The following is a 16,223-nucleotide window of genomic DNA, read 5'->3' as shown; positions in this document are numbered from 1 at the left end:
TAAAAATATTTCGTTGTTTTTTAAGTTATCTGAGCGCGTGTGTTGCGTGAAAAGTGGTGATTTTGGCGTTGTTTTTTGTGTAAATAAGGGCCGTTTTCGGCGTATTTTTTTACGGTCCCAAAACTTTTTTTTTTTTTTTTATTTCAGCCTGTACTAGGTTTTTATTGGTTTTAAAAAATAGTTGGTGTTTTTTTAAGTGTGTTGCCGTCCCGCTCAGTGAAATGCGTGCACCGTACACTTGTTTTTATTCGTGTTCAACTTCCAATAATATTGAATTTTTTGTTCGGTAGATTTTTTATTTGTGCTTGTAGCTCACTTTAAATGGTTTTAGAAAATAGTTCAGATTTTTTAAAGTGTTTTCCGTTATGTTTAAGCCAGAATGGCTGGACATTTGAACGATTTTGAATGGGATGAAGGTTTCAACAGTTTCCAGATACTTCTTTTTAAATATCTTTAATACTACTGCGTTTTGAAATGTGTTGTTATTTGTGGCATTAGTTAAAATGTGTGGCAAGTCAGAATTTATAAAGCATTCCTGTCTAGCTGAGTTTTTTAGAGGGGTCATTTTCAAAATGAAATACGTACGTACGTAAATAACGGTCGCTGTGACGTCATCAATCCCCAGCCGTAACGTCACAAGCCCCCGTTATCAGAGTGGTACCTTCCCTCACTCCTTTCCAGTCCCTCCCAGTAAATATTCAGTGTTTTTTTTTTCAAGGTATTTCAAGGTGTGTGTGTGTGTGTGTGTGTGTGTGTGTGTGTGTGTGTGTGTGTGTGTTGCCTTATTATTCGTTGTACAGATGGTGATGCAGTGTGTGTTGCTTTGTCTTTCGTTGTACAGATTGTTATGCGGTGTGTGTGTGTGTGTGTGTGTGTGTGTGTGTGTGTGTGTGTGTGTTGCCTTATCTTACGTTGTACAGATGCTTATGCAGTGTGTGTGTGTGTGTGTGTGTGTGTGTGTGTGTGTGTGTGTGTGTGTGTGTGTGTGTGTTGCCTTGTCTTTCGTTGTACAGATGCTTATGCAGTGTGTGTGTGTGGTGTGTGTGTGTGTGTGTGTGTGTGTGTGTGTGTGTGTGTGTGTTGCCTTGTCTTTCGTTGTACATATGCTTATGCAGTGTGTGTGTGTGTGTGTGTGTGTGTGTGTGTGTGTGTGTGTGTGTGTGTGTGTGTTGAAAATGTATGCGCGCGCGCGCGCTTACATTTTCAACTATAATAACTGAATTTTATAATCCCTTTACTTATAATCTGAACTGGAAACTTCACATCTCATCTCTAGCTAAAACAGCTTCTATGAAGTTAGGTGTAATGAGACGTCTCCGCCAGTTTTTCTCACCCCCCCCAGCTGCTAACTCTGTACAAGGGCCTTATCCGTCCATGTATGGAGTATGCTTCACATGTCTGGAGGGGGTTCCACTCATACTGCTCTTCTAGACAGGGTGGAATCAAAAGCTTTTCGTCTCATCAACTCCTCTCCTCTAACTGACTGTCTTTAGCCTCTCTCTCTCACCGCTGCAATGTTGCATATCTAGCTGTCTTCTACCGCTATTTTCATGCTAACCGCTCTTCTGATCTTGCTAACTGCATACCTCCCCTCCTTCCGCGGCCTCGCTGCACAAGGCTTTCTCCTTTCTCTCACCCCTATTCTGTCCACCTCTCTAACGCAAGAGTTAACCAGTATTCTCAATCATTCATCCCTTTCTCTGGTAAACTTTGGAACTCTCTACCTGCTTCTGTATTTCCACCTTCCTATGACTTGAATTCCTTCAAGAGGGAGGTTTCAAGACGCTTATTCATCAATTTTTGACCACTGGTTTGACCCTTTTATGGGACTGGCATTTCAGTGGGCATTTTTTTTTTATTAGATTTTTGTTGCCCTTGGCCAGTGTCCTTCCTACATAAAAAAAAAAAAAAAAACTAGTTTTCCCTGCTGCAAATCTCATTCTTTACCATTCTCCGATCCCATAGCCCAGACCGAGACCCAGAGAAATGTAAACAAACTCACGAGCCAGACTTGACCTAGGGATGAATTTGTTGTTTTTTAGAAGGGGAGTGGGTCTGTACATACATGAGGTGGCGAGAGGCATGGCCAGGGGGCGGCTAGCAATGTGTGCCACCAGGGGAATGTGTACTAACATAAAAAGTACGCCTGTCAAGAAAGGTGAAGCCGGTGACCCGGCTGTCTGTGCAGCATCAGTTAGACCATGGCTACGGTAAGAGAGACGTGTGCTGGTTGTGAAAATACTAACTGACAGTTTACCGCCAGTTCCCTCAACTTCTTCATAAGGTATTTTTCGTTAAGTAATTGCTGTTGTTATGTAGTGATAACTGACAATGTAGGTCACAAAATGTTATGTTACGTTAGCATACCTTATGGGGAGGGGTTAGGTTAGGTAATTTGTGATTAAGTTAGTAATGTTAGGTTCGGGTTAGTTAATGTTAGGTTAGTAACCTTAAGGGGAGGCTCAAGGAGGTTTGAAGATCTCCCCCCCACCCCCTACAGCAAGATCAGGTTTAGTGACTTTAAGGTCGGGTCCAGGTTAGTCGAAGCCCTCCGGTTAGGTTAGGTTAGGTTGGTTACGTTAGGTTAGGATATCGTAGAAATGTCCCGTTTTTTTGAAATGTGGTGTTTGTCATCCTTAGACTTTTCAGAAATGTCAAAAATGCCTCATTTTGGATTTCCCCACCCCTCCAAAAAAAGAACCTGCATTCCCACCAGGCCCCCATGCTTTTTTGCTATAGTGAAAAAAATAAAGAGGATGGGAATATTGGTTGTAACTCGGGTATTTCTTGATAAGAAGTCTGCCCCCCCCTCATTCCCATCAACCCTTCTAACCCTCCTCCTCTAGCAGATCCTTATGCTTTGAAAATTTACTAAAATATTACAACTAGAATTAAGTGTAGAATGATTTCTCTCTCTCTCTCTCTCTCTCTCTCTCTCTCTGGAAATCCCATCCACTATGTTATGCCAAAGTTGCCTAAATAATAAAATGAATAAGGAATTGAAAGTATCGGTTTGTTTTGTAAGGTAAGCATTTATATTAAGAAGTTGTATATTCTGATCTTTGGGTTTTATCTTTTTCTCCTGTGTGATGTTTTCTATCCATGAAGTTAAGATAGGGTGCAAGAAATGCAGTGGTCATACCAATAAGAACATAAGAACATAAGAAATAAGGGAAGCTGCAAGAAGCGACCAGGCTTACACATGGCAGTCCCTGTATGAAGTATACCTACCTATTTCCACCTATCATCCCCATCCATAAACCTGTCTAATCTTCTCTTAAACCTCCCTAATGTTTTGGCACTAACAACATGATTATTGAGTCCTTTCCACTCATCTACCACTCTATTTGAGAATCAATTTCTTCCTATCTCTTTCTTATGGAGGAGACTATTGAAGGAATTTAAAGTATGGAAATAAAAGCAGGGCTGAAGAGAACTAGCAGTAATTGGGTGTTGTTATTAATTGTTGGAAGAATTTAGAGAGAGTGTGGAAGCAAAGCAGGACTGAAGAGGACTAATGGGTGTGGGACACATGGAGGAGGACTTGGTGGACGCCTTTATGAAAGATGAGGAGATCCGAGATCTGGACATGACCATCAACACTGTCTTATGAGCTGGAGAGTCTGGAGGTTTGTGTGTGTGTGTGTGTGTGTGTGTGTGTGTGTCACAGAGATGTGTCCCTCAGTGTTGTTGTATCTTTACCTGTGTGTTGTCCAGCTCATTAGTGTTGCGTAGTGTGGGTTGTACACAGGTGGTTCTATAGGTATATTATTATTACAATTATTATTATTGTGTGTGTGAGTGCTTGGTGGCTTGTCTTGGCCGCCCCGTGTGGAATTTCTGGCCTGGTATAGAGACAGATAGATGTTAATTAGAAGATACTATTTATATGTATTTTGTTATGAAGTTGCATGATGTGATCTTTAAGTCAAGAAAGCATTCCAAAAGGAACAGAATAATTTCAAGCTTTCCTTTAGTCTAATTAGAGGAAAAGATAAGAAACTAATATTTTCAAAGGGTCCTTAAATAAAGAGTAATTGTGTTCAAGGGAGAATAATGTTTTAAGCAGCTTCAAGTTAGAATGTTAACTGAAAGGCTCCCTAAAAATGTGCATTTGTAGTTTGTGAAGAAGAAAAATTACTGTACTTTTAGGGAAATTACTTAAAAACTTTCCCTAAAAATAAAGTAACTATATTAAAGACAATATATTGAGTCTTGTATAGCTTTAATTTTAAAGATTCCTTGAAGCTTTCTCTTATAAAAAAATAAATAAAGGAAAGTGTTTAAAAAAGCAAGTTGGGCTGAGCTTAGGAAATTGCTTTAATTTTTTGTTGTTTTTTCTTATTTTGCATTACTTTTAAATTAGGAAAGATTTTTTTTTTGAGTTGCTTTTCAGTTAGGAAAGATGTGCTTTTTTTTTTTTTTTGTTCTTTTTTACCATTACATTTCAATTAGGAAAGGTGTAGCACAAAATACCTCAAATTAGAAATCCATGTAACTCACTCCTTTTAGCATTTCAGTTATTAAAAGAGCAGGTATTTCCATTGTATTTTGTGATATGGTGAGAGAGAGAGAGAGAGAGAGAGAGAGAGAGAGAGAGAGAGAGAGAGAGAGAATGCCTTTTATTGAATTAACTTGTTTTATCGTTGTATGCATGTACAGGGTGTAACATGAGTTTCTGTGGATAATGCTGGAGGTGAAAATACAGGTTATTCTAAGTGGAAAATTTTTTATGCACATACATATTTTGAGACATTGTTTAGCAGTTGTATGAAATTCAAATGTGGGAGGGCAACACATTCACAATAGCCAGGCCGGGCAGGTAACTATACCAGAGATATATCATGCCCATATACCCCACATTACTGTAAGTGTATGGTATTGCCAGCAGTTTTTCTCTCAAACTTATTCATTATGGCTAAACGAAGCCTCAAAAGGCATGTGTGCATAGAACATTTTCCATTAGAATAATCTCTATTTTAACCTCCAGCAATATCTGCAGAAACTCGTGTCACACCCTGTATATTGTGTACCCTCTCCTTGCCACTGTATGATGCATATTGGAAATGCATAATGCCAAAATGAGGATGACAATTGTTATAGTTTGGTTTGTCACAGAGAGAGAGAGAGAGAGAGAGAGAGAGAGAGAGAGAGAGAGAGAGAGAGAGAGAGAGAGAGAGAGAGAGAGAGAGAGAGAGAGAGAGAGAGAGAATAATTATTTGGAAAAAGAGAAAGAGAATTCAAAATATAGAGGAGGAGTGGATAGGGAGATGAGGAAGAGGAAAATGTTAACTCAGAAAGAGGGAGCAATAGTTAGTGTCAATAGTCATCAGTCTTGTTTTAGAGGCCAATATATATTTTTCTTGTCTCTGCAAAAGACAATCACTACTGTTACTATCCATTTGTCCATTTGCCTGTCATTATTTGTATAATAAAAATTTAAATATATTGTAAGATCACTGTGGAGGTGTTTTTGTTTTTACCTTCCAGTAAAACCTGTCTCCATACCAGGCTAGTAATCCCACACAGGACGGCCCGGTGTTTTGCCAAATCATTCCTATGTCAAAATTTCTCCCAGGTGATGCCACTGGGCATGTGCACCATATTGAGGAGAGATCAAAACATCATCCAGGTATTTTGTATATTTTACCTATTATCAACTACTTTTTTAAGTTTTATTGACAAATTACTATTGCTTCACTGTTTGTGGATATGTTAGGATAGGAATGGAGCAAGTAAACAAGAGTAGTGAGTGATAACAGAGCACCAAAACTTACTCCCTGTGCACAATGTTTTACATTTATGTATTTTATGTATCAACATTGGTATTGAGTTTTACTGACATTACTATTTTTTTTTTTTTTTTCTGTATGTAGGAGGGACACTGGCCAAGGGCAACAAAAATTGCAACAAAAAAAGGCCCACTGTCTTGAAACCTCCCTCTTGAAAGAGTTCAGTTCATAGGAAGGAGGAAATACAGAAATAAATAGGGAGTTCCAGAATTTACCAGAGAAAGGAATGAGTGACTGAGAATACTGGTTAATTCTTACAATTGAGAGATGGACAGAATAGTGGTGAGACCACAGAAGGAGGGGAGGCATGCAGTTAGCAAGATCAGAAAAGCAGTTAGCATGAAAATAGCAGTAGAAGATATTAAGAGAAGCAACATTGCAGTGATGAGAAAGAGGCTGAAGACCGTCAGTAAGGAGTAATGATTTGAATCATGGGGCTTGAAAAATGTTGGTTCAGATGCCATATTGGAACTTTGTTAGGTTAGGTTATATTGGAACTTTGCCTTCAACAAGCATGGTCAGTAGAAATAAAGATAGAATAAATCAACCCATCACAAAGTCATATGATGGTAGAATGACCAGGCCACCATGGTGCATATGAGAACCCAGACCAATTGGTTCCCATGTTGTCTTGCAGGAAGTGTATGTTTACCTGATTACAGGTAAACATACACCTTCTTGTAAAGAAGGTAAACATTACCTTCTTGTGACCTGATTACAGGTCACAAGAAGAAAGTGGCAATATGGATGCATTTGTAAACAACAGGTGCACATCACTTAACAAAAATTCCTTATATCATGAAATCTATTAATTTATGATGAAAACTTCAGTAAAGCACCTAAGTTTCTCAGTATTCATAAAGATAATAAAAAAACAATACTCCTGAATGTGCAGAGCATTATATCCCTCTCCTAAAACAATACCCACTAACCTAACATACACCATCAGATCTTCCATTTCCTAACCTTTTTATTGCTCTCTGGAAAGTAGTTTTCTTTACCTATGTATGTACTTTCCATAGTATTGCACAATATGTGTAACTCTAGTTTCTCAATAGTGCATAGTCTTTAGATACATAACAATAACACCAATATGGGCTTTTCTAAAACTTATGATTGTTACTGGTTTCAATGAAAGCTGACATCCAATTGAATGGCAATGAATGAATCAGTAATTGCAGCATCAGTCGTAATGCTTATAACTTTTGTTCTTTTGGCCTTCAGATCATGGTTCACTAAGGTATAGATCAGTGGTTTCACCTTAGTCACATCAGCCCCTACATAAAAACAGGAAAATATTTAGAATCGGTGGCAGAGTATAAGAAAAGTGCCATATAGAAATCTGCTCACAATATTGTGGTTGAAGGTAAGTTATACCTCCTTGCCTTACTGCTGCAATATGTACCATTTTACTTGTATACTTGCATCGTGGATTACTTAAGTCTGATAGCTTTTACTCTGATTAAGTATAGTTCATGGTTTATTGTTTTCGAAGCAGGTGTTGGAATTCTCTATGGGAACTGGGCCCTTTTTTATACTTTTTTTTTTGTTGCTCATTGCCAGTGACCTTGCATAAAAAAAAAAAAAATAATAATAATAATATACATGCAGCTGGTATATGAAATGGTATGACAGGTGGTTTCATATAGTTAAGAGTGTCGTAATAACCTTTACCACAGGGAAGAAAGATGCTGGAGAGAAATAGACCCAGCACCTGCGCTCGGCTTATTCCGGTTTGACTATACATCAATAATAACAAACTGAATTTAGATAAATGCATCTGAAGTTCCCTTTCACTCTGCTAGTAAGACAGTGTGATCAACAAACAAGCTTGCTACCTCTGCTTAGCCCACTCTGTTCTCTTGGCCTTACACTAACATTTCCAACTTTGCATTAATCTCTTTCATGCCATCCATACCATAAAACTTTGAATCACCATGGAATCATCACACATCCCTACCTCTTTCCTCTCCTGCTCTTATAACAAAACCCTCACTACTGCTACTGCTACTACTACTACTACTACTACTACTACTACTACTACTACTACTACTACTACTACTACTACTACTACTACTACTACTACTACTACTACTACTACTACTACTACTACTACTCATCCTTGGCAAGGCAGGGGAGAGACCTTATAAGACCTATTGTTTGAGTCATCTCAGTGTTACACCCTTGGCTGTGTATATTTGTTTTTCATGATCAGTTGCTTTCATATTTTGTATTGTCATTATTTTGTATGAGAAGAGCTTTAATTTTTTTTTCTGACAGCCATATAAGCAGTTTCAAGACTAATATCATGCTGGTGAGCTAACTTTTCTAATGATTTTGATGGACTCTGCAGCATACTGTCTGAAATATCCAACACTTTCTCCTCTGATAGAAAAATGTACAGTGATTTGATGAACACCATATATATATATATATATATATATATATAGAGAGAGAGAGAGAGAGAGAGAGAGAGAGAGAGAGAGAGAGAGAGAGAGAGAGAGAGAGAGAGAGAGAGAGAGAGATGAATGGTTATATAGATAAATAAATAAAATGCTGCAAATAAATTGCTGCTGCTTCCAGAAAAAGAGTTGAAAGAAGAGGTTCTGTGTCCTTAAACATGGCCATTATTACTTGGCTTGCTCTTCCTTTTATTACTTCTTTCTTGCTTGCTTCTTGATACTACAGCAAAAATCAAGCCTGTGTAAAATTTTCCTTAAAACAGAAAGAGCTGAAAAGTTGCATTGCAGAAAGAGGAACAGTGATGTATAGATTAATTCACTCGATTCACACCCAGAAGATGTGGAAGTACATGATAGAAAGTGTTATTTGAATATACCTCTTTATTTCTGTTTAGGCAGATAACTTAGGTCTATTGCATTTGTTGCATTGCATTTGGTATCAAAGTCTTGGCTATACTATCTAAATGGTGGTTGCTGGTGAGGGCCACACCCAGGACACAACAGTGATGCACCAGGAATGGATGGACAAATACTGCAGTGTGTGTGTGTGTGTGTGTGTGTGTGTGTGTGTGTGTGTGTGTGTGTGTGTGTGTGTGTGTGTGTGTGTGTGTGTGTGTGTTTGTATGGATTGCTGCTCACCTTCACTTGGTCATTACCAGTACTTTTGTAATTTGCTTGTCATTTTCACTTTTTTTTTTTTCATCAATCGTGTTTTGATTATGTAAACTAGTAATTTTTACAGTTTTTACCAGTTTTGTTTTGAGCCTTGCCTAAAAATTAGTTACCACAATCACTACAAAATTAACAAAATATAAAATGTTCTTAGATTAATGTAAATTTATGATATACATACAGTAATACAGAATTCAAAGTAGCTACATTTCACATTGATACACAAAATACAGTTCATTATAGTTCATCGCTTCTATTAACCTTTGTGCTCTTGTTTGTTTATGCAGGCTCCTCTTTCTCCTCATGCACCTCATTCCTTCTTATTCCCTACTTCAGCTCACTATTCCACCTAATCTTGTATAGCATCAATCACATAATTACATTTTCAAAGCTTCTGCCCATCACTTCTATTGAGGTTTTTCCTTCTGCACCTTGACTCTTGTATATGTGTGAGTTATTCCATGCCACACTACACATCCTTCTTATCTCCTCTTCTCACCTTTGTCTGCTTTAGTTTGTGAATATTACCCTCCTTCACTGCCTTGGTTTTACTGATTTTGTGAGTGTAGGTGTCAATGTCTCCAAAATTACCTAGGGGCATGACAGTCACCTATGGCATTGTACTCTACATTTACTGCCTTGTCAGGGGGTTCACTTCCCAGCCAGAGTGTCTCATGACTAAGAATTCATCCTGCCCTCAAGTAATTTTCCCAGTATTTTTGACACTCCAAAGGGGTCATGATGCTTGTGTTCAGTATAGCTCTCATAAAGGCATTGTATAGGTGGTGGTGTACCTATTTGTCTTTACTGGTGCAGCTTTTGTGTAGCAGTGCAGCCTCAATCTCTGAAGCATTGCCAGGATTAGATCTGGCGAGGTGTTGCCTGGAATCTACTAAATTTCATTTGATGGTGACATAGGTCTCATTATAATAGAAATAGGGAAACATGGCTTAATGTAAGCTTACAATTTCATGGATGAGTGAAATGGTACTGCAGTCACATTACACATCTCATGCATTCCTATCCAACATTTAATTTTTGCATTTTGCAGCAATGTTGCTGTGGTACATATGGATAAATCATGGAATGTGAAATTTTAGTGCATCTTGTGCACTATTCATGTAATCACCGTCACTGATGTTCTTCCTTTTGTATGGCAGTGTGGGGAGATGAGCTTGGACAGGAAAGTGAGTGCAGTGTAGCCACTAATGATATGAGCCACTCACTCTTCACACAAGTATTTGGAATTCACAAATCTCACCATTAGCTTCTTCATCCCTTGTGGGGATGGAATTGCTTGGAATATAAAAATATTACACCTAATTTCTTTACCTAACAGTGTTTGTGATGATTTAATACTATTTACAAATATAATTTGAGAAATGGAAAAGAGTAACCATGTTTTCAGCAGTTGATAAATCAATATCATCCAAAAGTGAAGCAGCTGAGAAACTTCTGTAAGAAACAATTGTTGTACAGCAAATCTAATGTCTTATAACTGGTCATGTGTCTGGATCTGTGAGCTGATGAGCATGATGTTTGTGATGCAGATCTTCAGTAAAGAGCTCCTCCTTATAACTTTGTGAACAATGGCACATATAGCAGCACCACCACTAGCATGTGCTGAGCCGGCCTGTGATGCACTGCTGGGCTGCATCTCCCCCAGTGCTGGGAGCAGTTCTATCAAAGATCTAGTTCCACATTGCACACAGGATTATTTCAATGCTCTGATGTGCATTAGTAGTTGTTGTTCCTTGCCTTAGGACTGATACTTACTACTGTAAATGGCAGAGGTTTCCACACCAGATGGAGTGTGGTGCACACTACACCAGCACCAACACCAACACCCTCAGTGATGCAGGACCTTGCCTAATAGATTTGCATCAGGCCCACTGCCTTATGTCAACTTAAGGCAACAAACATACTGAAAGTTCAAGTATTAGGTGAAATTTGGCTGTAGTCAGCTGTGCTTGAATACCAAGTGTGTAAGGCTTTAAAGTTAAAATTACAAGGTAATTGCATTGTGCGGCAAAGATGAGGAACCCTTGCAGTGTCCCAGTGACAGACCAGGCACTCATTGAGTCATTTTGGAGAGTGCCATTGCCTTCAGCTCTCTTCTCAAGATTTTTCCAGTGGGAGACCTGGGAATGGCTTCCACATACTCCAGGCCTCCTGACAGCTTCTTGTGTGGAGCAACCTTGCACTCCACAAAATTCTCAATGGTCTTGAGGGAAAGCTGACTGCCTGGTGTTAGCACCACAAAAGCTCTCGGTGCCTCTCCATGTGCATGACCCACTGGCATCCCCACCACCCCGACATCAGCCACATCAGGCAGCTGGCGGATCAAGTCTTCCAGCTCAGCTGGGGCAACCTGCAAGGGATATTTCATTGAAATGTGTTGTTGTGTGTTTGTGGCTGATGGAAGAGTTCTTGAGCAGGAGAAATACATGTGTAAAAGAGAAGAATAAGTGTGTGCTGGACCTCTCCTGAAGGTGATTTACACATAAGGACAAGCTATAATACATCTATCTATATACCAAGTTGCCAATCCCACACAGGGTGGCCCCGACAAAGCACCACACACTGGTATGCACATCATTCACACTCTTAGCCCTATCAGTCTCTGGTGGAAAGGGATAGTCTTGTGGACAACCCTATTGCATCCCAGTAGCTTAGGCATAGCACAGCTGGCTACATATTTCCACAGCAATTGAGACAGCATACATTGATTTATCCCTGCTCTTTAATAATGAGACCATTCTATTTCTCATGATCCATTTCAGATCACTAATCTTCTCGAATGACCTGTGTTCTATTTACATCTTGATCTAGATTTTACTCTGATCTGAGTGATCTGGATCATGATCTAGGTGATCTGGGTCCAGAGGTGGGTTATAGCAGATGACACGCTGAAGTTGCTGGCAGCAGCCGTGTTGGTAGCTGAGCAGCTTCTACAGGGGACTTTTTAGACAAATACAGAGCAAGAAAATAGTTGATATGTCTGAGGAACAAACTGAATGGTAATGAATTGTTGCAGAATGCTGCTGTGGGCACAGAATGTGTAACAGATTCCAGAAACAAGGGAAATATAACAAGCCATGCCAAGCCTTGTTTTAATGGTTTCTGATTATAATTACATGGCCATTACTGCCTCTAACAATGACTGCATCTTGAAGCAAAGGAAGATAATACTTAGTGTCATAAATAATACATCCTTACTTTTGAAGTTCCTCAGTAATGGTCTCATTAGTGTCAGCATGTGGGCCAGGCTTACCTCACCTTACATCCGAATATTTTCTCATTTTGCCATTCTGTACTTTATCACAGCGAGTACTTTAATCATGCTAAGTGTGAAAGGGAGCTTTGCGTGAAACTTATACAATCTTCATCGCCAGATGTGGAACCCAATCTTATGCTGCCATTCTTTTCTCCTTCAAAGAGGATCAGCCTAGGTAGGCATGTGTCTAGGACTCAGGGATAACTTTCTCTGGCCCATCTGCTTCAGGAAATGTAGGCTGTAGTTCTTGTTGATACTTTATTAGAACACAGTGGTGAGCATCACCAGTCTACCACTTGTGACAGCTGGGCAGCGACTTGTCTGTGTTATTGTTTTGATCAGTAATGGCTCCAAGCATTCTTTTTATCCATAGTGAATCAAGATCAGATTCAGATTCAGATAAAGATAAGTGATCTAGGGTTGACCTGGGCTATATATAGAAGATGCCTCTACTTCAATCCTTAGACCACAGCTGATGCAGGGTATTTCCTGCAGAGTGTGCTGCATCCTAACTTGGTCCATACACCAGTGGGTACCCCCAAATAAACCCACACCCCCTCCTAGGGATGGATGAGACTACATAATTTTCATGCATTCACTACTGTCACTCTCCATCCACCTCTATCAGGCACATTCATTGTTGCTTGCTACAGTCATCCTCTCTCATTCAGTGCTCTCTTCATACAGTTCATCCACTCCAGGTGTGGCCTTCCTCTTAACCTTTCACCTTGCACATCTGACATAAGGTGTGTACAATGGTGTGGCAGAATCAATAGGAGATGCAGGAAGAGTCACACAGTTGCTCACCTGCAGGCCCTTCACTTTGATGAGTTCTTTGAGGCGGTCCACAATGAACACATTCTTGTCCCCATCCATCTTGGCAATGTCCCCGGTATGCAGCCAGCCATCTGGGTCTATGGTTGCCTTGGTGGCCTCCTCATTCTTGTAGTATCCCTTCATGACCTGTGGGCCCTTCACACACAGCTCCCCCTCCCCTCCATTGGGTGGTAAAGTCTTGCCGGTGGTGAGATCAACAATCTTGGTCAGGGTGTTGGGGATGGCTACCCCTGTGGAGCCCAAGACAAACTTGGTTCTGGGAGTGACATGTGTCACTGGTGAGGTCTCAGTCATGCCAAAACCTGCAGAGGGTATGTCTTGATAAGGAATCAAACCTTCATTGTTATAATTTTGTGTTGCAAGATCTCAACCCTGAGGAGTATGGCCAGCAGTGCTAATAAAAACAAAGAAGTTGTGTGTAGCATTTAAGGATCTTTAATGGAAACATGAAATAGAATTAACTAGGGGACAATAATGAGATGTTAGAGACAGAAGCTGCATAAAGATTCTACTTTATACCTCAAGATGAACTGATGGGATGAGTGAAAGTTTCATAATACAGGGATGACTTTATAATACAGTGATATGAAATATGTTATTTTGGCTTTACAACCTGTGACTACTAATGACAGTATGACCTGTTCTTCAATTCAGTAACCCTTATCAAGCCAGCATTAAACTGCAGGCACAAAGTTTTGAACTACTTCATCACATCTATGGTTGGCAGAGCCATCTCTCCAAAATTTAAGAGATCTGTGAAGAGTTTGTTACTAGTTGCCCTACAATTTCTTATTAGATACAATATAGCAGTAAATAGTAAATCTTCAATCATATTATCATCCAAATCTAATTTCACACCCCTAATGGGATTCAATAGATTATGAGTTTATGGTTCAAATGGTTATGAGTCTCTGCCACTTTTTGCCATTATAAACATTCTCTTCCTTGATGTTCATCCAAATTACCTTCTTGGAAATAAATCCCAGCACCAAATTTCTTCAGCAGTTCATTGATGAGGGTGGGGCCGATAGGAGCAGCGCCACACAGCACAGTGTGGGTAGGGTTGAGGTGTTCAGGTTTCACCAGGTCACTGTTAGCCAGAAAGTCAAGTATAGGAGGCACTGTGTGGAGGTAGGTGATCTGTGGGAAGCAGGCAACCAGGACTATTAAGTTCAGCACATTTAAAGATAAAAAAATATTTGGTAGTGGATCATGACCTTGACCCAAACCCCGTATATTGCAACTATACACACAAACACACCTTGTACTCTTCCAAGGTTTTAACATACAACTCTGGTTTAAGGAATGGCAGAGTGACAGTCTTGGATCCAGTCACCAGAGAAATCCCCATGCAGGGCATCATGCCATAGATGTGGAAGTACGGCAGTATTCCCATGAACACTTCTTGATGCTCACCTGTGGATACAACATGGAGTACTTTGTATTTATTTTTATTTATTTATTTTATTTTGTGGTATGACTGGGAAGGCTGGGGAGGGTATAATTTGGGCTGGCCAGGTGTGTGTGTGTGTGTGTGTGTGTGTGTGTGTGTGTGTGTGTGTGTGTGTGTGTGTGTGTGTGTGTGTGTGTATTTTTTTATGCAAGACAGCCTCTGGTCAAGGGTAAAAAAAAAATAATAATTTTGAGTGCCAATTCCCAAAATAAGGTTGAATGGGATAATCATATATTCGAGGACAAGTGTCCTGAAACCTCCCTCTTGAAAGAGTTCAGGTCACAGGAAAAGGGAAATACAGAAGTAGGCAGGGAGTTCCAGAATCTACCAGAGAAAGGAATGAATGATTGAAAATACTGGTTATCTCTTGCATTAGAAAGGTGGACAGAATAGGGGTGAGGGAAAGAAGAAAGTCATGTGCAGCAAGGCTGTGGGAGGAGGGGAGACATCCAGTTTGCAAGATCAGAAGAGCAGTTAGTGTGAAAATAGTGGTAGAAGATAGCAAGAGATGGAAAGATGTGGCGATGAGGGAGAGGTTGAAGACAGTCAGTTAGAGGAGAGGAGTTGATAAGGCAAAATTCTTTTGATTTCACCTTATCTAAAAGAGCAGTATAAGTAGAATCCCCCCATACATGTGAAGCATACTCCATACATGGATAAGGTCCCTGTACAGAGATAGCAGCTGGAATTTTAACTAGAGATGGGATGTGAAGTTTCAGTTTAGATTATAAGTAAAGGACAGACCGAGGATGTTCAGTGTAGATGATGGGGACAGTTGAGTGCAATTGAAGAAAAGAGGCTAGTTATCTGGAAGGCTGTTTTGAGTTGATAGATGGAGGAATGGAGCTTTTGAGGTAATGAACAATACTAAATTTGCTCTGCCCCAATCAGAAATTTCAGAGATCTGAAATTGGATGTTGTGTGGCTTCCTTGCATGAGCTCCTTAATTCTTAAAGGGTTAGATGTCTATGAAAGGATGTGGAAAATTGCAGTATGGTATCATCAGCATAAGAGTGATAGGACAAGAAGTTTGCCTTAAAAGATCATTAATAAATAATAGAAAGAGAGTGGGTGACAGGATAGAACTCTGAGGAACACCACTGTTAACAGACTTAGGAGAAGAACAGTGACTGTTTGCCACAGCAGCAACAGAATGGTCAGAAAGGAAACTTTAGATTAACTTACAGAAAGAAGGATAGAAGCCATAGGAGGGTAATTTGGAAATAAAAGCTTTGTGCCAGACTCTGTCAAAAGCTTTTAATATGTCTAAGGCAACAGCAAAAGTTTCATCAAATTCCCCAAAAGAGGATGATCAAGACTCAGTAGGGAAAGCCTAAGATCACCAGTAGAGCGGCCATGACAGTACCCATTCTGGTGATCAGATGTAAGATTGTGAAGTGATAGATGTTTAAGAATCTCCCTGTTGAGGATACATTAAGAAACTTTAGAGAGGCAATAGAACAGTAGTTTGGGGGATTAGACCAGTCACCCTTTTTAGGAACAGGTTGAATGAAGGCAAACTTCCAGTAAGAAGGAAAGGTGGATGTTGATAGACAGAGTTGGAGGAGTTTGACTAGGCACAAGATACAAGCATGGAAGCACAGTTTTGGAGAACAATAGGAGGGCCTTCTGAGAGTTAAGGCCAGTGAGGGCATGGGAAACATCACTGCAAAGAATCTTAATGAATGGCATTAAATAGTTGGAGGATGGAGAAGAGGGAGAAACAAGCC

The 16,223-nt window shown here is 39.7% G+C and overlaps 1 protein-coding gene and 1 long non-coding RNA gene across 2 annotated transcripts in view; one reads left to right on the top strand and one right to left on the bottom strand.

Annotated features, from left to right (window-relative positions):
* Positions 1-1,042: 1,042 nt before the first annotated feature.
* On the top strand, positions 1,043-8,266 carry LOC135090195 (uncharacterized). The gene is made up of 3 exons (XR_010261822.1): positions 1,043-2,284; positions 5,491-5,632; positions 7,017-8,266. It is a non-coding gene; the product is annotated as an uncharacterized LOC135090195 (long non-coding RNA).
* A 354-nt stretch (positions 8,267-8,620) lies between these two features.
* LOC135090191 (probable 4-coumarate--CoA ligase 1) overlaps positions 8,621-16,223 on the bottom strand; it is a 33,034-nt gene continuing 25,431 nt past the window's right edge. Inside the window, exons 5-8 of the mRNA XM_063986642.1 lie at positions 14,302-14,456; positions 14,006-14,180; positions 13,011-13,342; positions 8,621-11,297 (exon numbers count right to left, since the gene is read on the bottom strand). Of these exons, the coding sequence (XP_063842712.1) occupies positions 11,001-11,297; positions 13,011-13,342; positions 14,006-14,180; positions 14,302-14,456 (959 nt within the window). The 3' untranslated portion in view covers positions 8,621-11,000. The remainder of the gene's footprint in view (positions 11,298-13,010; positions 13,343-14,005; positions 14,181-14,301; positions 14,457-16,223) is intronic.

Source organism: Scylla paramamosain, chromosome 34 (genome assembly GCF_035594125.1).
Source record: "Scylla paramamosain isolate STU-SP2022 chromosome 34, ASM3559412v1, whole genome shotgun sequence".
NCBI classification, from domain to species: Eukaryota; Metazoa; Arthropoda; class Malacostraca; order Decapoda; family Portunidae; genus Scylla; species Scylla paramamosain.
Note: the sequence above shows the minus strand (reverse complement) of the source record. Positions and strands in the feature narration are given on the sequence as shown.